The sequence below is a fragment of the Tribolium madens genome, unplaced genomic scaffold (genome assembly GCF_015345945.1).
Source record: "Tribolium madens isolate multiple individuals breed KSU strain unplaced genomic scaffold, Tmad_KSU_1.1 Scaffold_20;HRSCAF=117;Tcas5.2_LG4, whole genome shotgun sequence".
NCBI lineage: Eukaryota > Metazoa > Arthropoda > Insecta > Coleoptera > Tenebrionidae > Tribolium > Tribolium madens.
In genome coordinates, this window is record NW_025400985.1 from 1,483,163 (window position 1) to 1,488,504 (window position 5,342).

At 31.4% G+C, this 5,342-nt stretch overlaps 1 protein-coding gene across 3 annotated transcripts in view; it reads left to right on the forward strand.

Annotated features, from left to right (window-relative positions):
• The window catches only part of LOC123004642 (E3 ubiquitin-protein ligase TRIM33), a 9,105-nt gene extending 4,357 nt beyond the window's left edge, over positions 1-4,748 (forward strand). The window contains exons 6-10 of one of the 3 annotated variants that reach the window (XM_044397991.1): positions 661-672; positions 733-1,097; positions 1,146-1,951; positions 4,095-4,431; positions 4,483-4,748. In XM_044397991.1, the coding sequence (XP_044253926.1) occupies positions 661-672; positions 733-1,097; positions 1,146-1,951; positions 4,095-4,431; positions 4,483-4,638 (1,676 nt within the window). In that variant the 3' untranslated portion in view covers positions 4,639-4,748. The remainder of the gene's footprint in view (positions 1-660; positions 673-732; positions 1,098-1,145; positions 1,952-4,094; positions 4,432-4,482) is intronic. The other 2 variants (XM_044397992.1, XM_044397993.1) reach the window with 2 other exon arrangements.
• The last annotated feature ends 594 nt before the right edge of the window (positions 4,749-5,342 follow it).

Consider the following 5,342-nt stretch of genomic DNA (forward strand, 5'->3'; position numbering starts at 1 on the left):
ATCTAATTTAACAGTTTTCTGCGAAAAAACTAAGGTTCTAATGCTTGAAAAATGCAAACTAAATCTTCCGAAAAAATCTAAAATAGATTAGAAATTGATAATTTTAAGCTTATTTTGACGATATCTTGATAAATAAGCGAGTTTCTCGATCAAATTTAGTGATTTTTTGGCTTGTTTTACCTAAAGCTTAAAAAAATAAATTTTTGGCTTATCTACGTGTTTAAGCGTTTTGCATAGGGCAAAAGTAATAACAATTTGGTGTTTTGTTTGCGTAGAACTTATCGAAAAAGTGCATTTTTGACTGAAAAATATGCCAAAACGCTCAAAAATACTATTATTTTCCATTTAATTTAGTGATTTTTCGACATAATTTGGCAATTTTTTTTTTTGTTTTTTTTAGCAAAACGATATCAAAGATATTTTTTTTTGAGTTTTGAGTTTTTTTTTCTCAAAAACGTCCCGAAAAAGGTTATTTTTCAATTAATTTTATGATTTTTCGACATAATTTGGCGATGTTTTGTTTTTTGAGCAAAACAACTTTTGGCTATAAAAGAGCAAAATGTCTTTAAATAAATGAGGTTTTTTCTGTCCGCCGTTTGTTAATTAGGGTTCAATGCTTGGATTTAATTTTTGCATGATTTTTTATGCTTTCATTGGTAGGTTTATCAACAGGTAATTTATTTCGCTTTAGGGAAAAAATTCAAGAGTTTGATTATTTTTTTATATTTTCAGTCATGTCAACGATTGGTCAAATCGTCGTTGATGGGCGTATTTACCCCTCACAATCCGTATCCCCATCCCCACATGGATCCCCCAGTCCTGGTCATTCCCGACAATCCCCTATTAATCAAATCCTCCAACAGTCACCCCCTTACCAACAACAAGGGGGTTTCCAACAATCACCCAGATTACCACCACCATATGGGCAATTTGGAAATGGGCCCCAATACCCACAAAATCAAAATATTAGTCCGAAAATGATGGGTCCACCAATTCCAATTTCATTAGCCCAACAATTGGGTGCTAATCGAATGCAAATGCCACGGCAAATGCCTCGGCCTTTATTACCTCGAATGAATTCAATGAATCAACAACAGGTAAATTTGGTGTATTTTTTTTACATGAAACAGATTTTTTTTAATCAGCAGGTTTCATCATCAACTCACCCCCAAAACATGTTATCGGATCGAAGTAATCTGCGGTGTTTGTTGCAACCAGTTTCGAGTAATTCCCCGGTTTATATTCAAACAGGGCCTGCACAATACCAAGCAGTGCAACCACATATGGCCCAACAGTACCAAAATCGTTTTCCCCCAAACCAACAACCACAACAACAACAACAACAACAAGCGTTTCGCCAACAACCCCCCATGCCTATGATGATGAACCAAAATCGTCCTCAAAGACAGTTTCAAATGCAAACAGGGGGCTCAGCTCGTTGGCACATACCACAACAACAAATCAATAATAATAATATACAAGGGGGCAATCGTAATATGACTTTACCTACAATCAATGATAATTTTAAAATCACACTAAAACAACAACAAACTCAAGAGAATTGTCGAAATCTACCAGCGACTGTTACTTCAACCATTCCTAAAACACCAAGTCCGAATCATATTCAAGGTCGTAGTGATACTGAACGAAGTCTTGATAAATTTTGTGAGGATTCTGTAAAGGATTTAATGGCAACTATTGCAAAATTAGATTCAAATGGGGTACAAGTTGTCGCTGAAGGACGACAAAAAGGGGGCTCACCACATGTTGATAGTTCGACAGGTGATGCAGGACCATCGGGGAAAATTAAAAGTGATCCAATGGAAACGGGCAAAGATGACCCCAATGAAGATTGGTGTGCGGTGTGTATGGATGGGGGTGAGCTTGTCTGTTGCGATAAGTGCCCCAAAGTGTTTCATCAGTACTGTCACATTCCCAATCTGAGCGTAGAGTGAGTATTAAAAAAAAACGAAAAAAAAAATTCGGACACCCTGTATAAAAATATACAGGGTGATTTTAATATTTGTGCTTAAATTTTACAAGGTTATATTACAGGTCTTAAAACGTCAAAATGTTTAGTTTCTGAGATATTGTAACTCTGTATATACAAGCTGTCCTAAAAGTAAACCAATGTCAATCAATGATAAAAAAAAGTTTAAATACTTTCATAAGTCTAATTTAATTAATACTGTCAAAGCGACTAAGATAAATATGATCTGAAAACGATAAAAAAAAACTTTAATTGGAAAAAAGTATTAAGAGATAATAACTAAAAAAATGCTTGAAATGAATGAGACTTTAAGCTAAGAAATTGTTTCATAAATGTCATACGAAATGTATTTCCCAACTCTTTAAACGAATGACTCAGTGGAAAGAAAAGTTTTTATTTTTTATTTTGGACCTTTAATTATTTTTCTGYGTTTTAAATTCCATCACATTGGCGGTTTTATGTCACTTTGACAAATGAGTTAAATAACAAAAATTTTTGTGGAAAACATAATTTTAATAAATGACAACTCAAAAAATAGCATTAAGATAAAAAAGCAAAGTAATTTTTAACAAGAACAATCATTATTAGTTAATTAATTGTCAAAAAAATTAAATATGATAAGACTTAAAAGTTCAAAATCAAATGAAAAATGATTTTTTGATGGTTGATGATTTGGTCGTTTTAGCTTAAGCAAAAAATGTTATTCCTTTGAAAAGAAAATTTTCCAATCCGGGGACATACTGTATATTTTTCTTTTTCAACAAAATTCAATTAATATTTGTTTTGATTTGTTTTAAATATGAGTCTGAATTTTCTTTCTATCTTAACCTAAGTAATAACCCCCCAGAATTTTCTAAATTTTTTTTCGAACACCTTGTATAAATATATACAAGGTGATTTTATTACTTGTGCTTAAATTTTAATAGATGATAGTACAGGTCTTAAGACGTCAAAATAATTCATCTTGCTTTAACCGAATGTTTAGTTTCTGAGATATTGTAACCCTGTATATACAGGCTGTCCCAAAAGTAAATCGCCATATGTCAACCAATGATAGAAAACGTAATTCTGATAAAAAAAATAAATGTTTTTTTTTCTATCTTTATTTGTTAAAGAGTTACAGCGTAGTAAAGAGTATCAATGAATTTTCTACAAGTTGGTCGAGATAAATTAAAAACGATGACATTTATGAAATTGCTTAGTTCTAAGTCTAATTGAATAATAATAAAAAAATTAAGTAAAGAGTTAATACCTAAAAAAATTGTTTGAAATGAATGAGACTTTTAGCTAAAAAATTGCTTCATAAATGTCATAAGAAATTTATATCCTAAGCTGTAAGTCTAACGAAGTTTTTATTTATTTTGGACCTATAATTATTTTTCTCTGCGTTTTAAATCTTATCACATTGGTAGTTTTTTTTTTTGACAACGATGTCACTTTGACAAATGAGTTTACGCAAGTTAAATAACAAAAATGACAAAAAACATAATTTTAATAAATGACAACTCAAAAAAATAGCTTTAAGATAAAAACAGTCATTTTTAATTAATTAATTTTCGAAAAAATTAAATCGTCAATGTTAAAATCAAGAGCAAAATGAAGTTTTCTTTCTACTGAGTCAGAATAATGAAATCTTAATTAATAATTACTGATTTTCTCGTTTTAGTTTAAGCAAAAAATGTTATTCTTTTCAAGTTTTGGGGGAAAATCAGACAATTTTTTTTCTTTTTGTAAACTCAATGCGGGGACATACTGTATATTTTACTTTTTTAACAAAATGCAATTAATATTTCTTTTGATTTGTTTTATTACATGGCTCTAGCTTCCTTAAGAAGCATTTCCGGATATGAGTCTATAGGAATTTTTTTTCTATCTTGACCTAAGTAATCACCCCCCAAAAATCTTCTAATATTTTTTTCGGACACGCTGTATAAATATATACAGGGTGATTTTAATTGTTGTGTTTAAATTTTAATAGGGTATAGTACAGGTCTAAAGAAGTCAAAATAACTCAACTTGTCTTATCCAAATGTTTATTATTTCTGAGATATTTATTTTTTTTGTTTTGCAAACTCGGTTAATATTTATTTTGATTTGTTTTAAGGGAGAACGACACGTGGCAGTGTTTGTTGTGTACGAATTTCGCCGATTTTTCCGACGAAGTTTCAAGTGAGAAAAAAGAAGGGGAGCTTTGTTTCAAAGACAAGAAAATCGCAGAACGTATCGTTTTGGAATTGTATTGTCAATACGATCCTAGTTTACCGTTTCGGGAAGTAATTGGTCCTGAGAATGAGGAGTATCATGCGATTATTAAAAATCCGATTGCGCTTGATTCGATTCGTCAGAAATTGAACTGGAATTCAGCAGAGCATTACACCAGTATGGAGCAGTTGGTTAAAGACGTTCGATTGATGTTTAAAAATGCCTACACGTATAATCCTGTAAGGGAATGAGTTTTGGTGATTTTAGTTGAGTTTGTGTGTGTTTTTTAGGAGGATTCTCAAGTGTACGCCGATGCTAAAGTCTTGGAGAAGTTCTTTGACGAGCAATTGGAAAAATTCCTGCCTGAATACGCTTACGAACATTTTGATGATGATGATGACATTCAGCCGCCTAATAAAAAGTATCGACGTATAATAAGTGACTGACAGATTGTTCATGGGGCGAATAACACGGTATATTTCTCTCTCTAGTTCACAAACTGTAATTTTTAATTAAGAGATTTTTATGTAGTAAATCAGGGTTCAAATCGAGTAAACTAAACTGTTTTAATGTTGGCAAGATGTTAGATCTTTATTCTCTTTTAGCGATTGTTAGTTGTATGTTTTCTTTTTAGTGGATTTCACATAGTCTACAATTAAATTGATGTTATAGGAGGTCGAAATTGTGTGGAGTATACAGGGTGTTCCGTCTAAACCCCACATTAGAAGTATTGGGAGTTGGAATAATCGTATTTATTTGAAATTTGGTATATATCCATAAACCATTAAGTCCTCCTAAATGAAAGTATTTTCAAGATGGCGGCATTTCCGGTTATACCGGAAGTCGGTCTCAACTTTCTTATTTTAAATAGAAAGGTATATTTTTTACTTCGTTTTTGGATTAATCGGGTTATTTTAAGAGAGTTTTTATCAGCTTTCCCTATACCTAAATTTAGCCGTTTTTGAAATATTTGGAGTTTTTCAAAATTTTTTGGATCTGCACCTTCCACTTTAAAAACCGGTAACTCTGACATTTTTTAAGATTTTGAATTCGTTTTTTTGGCGTTTGAAAGAGAAAACTTAGATCCTTTTTCTGGTGTTTTCAAATTTTGAAAAAAAAAATAACATATCCCAAAATTTTAAGGTTACTT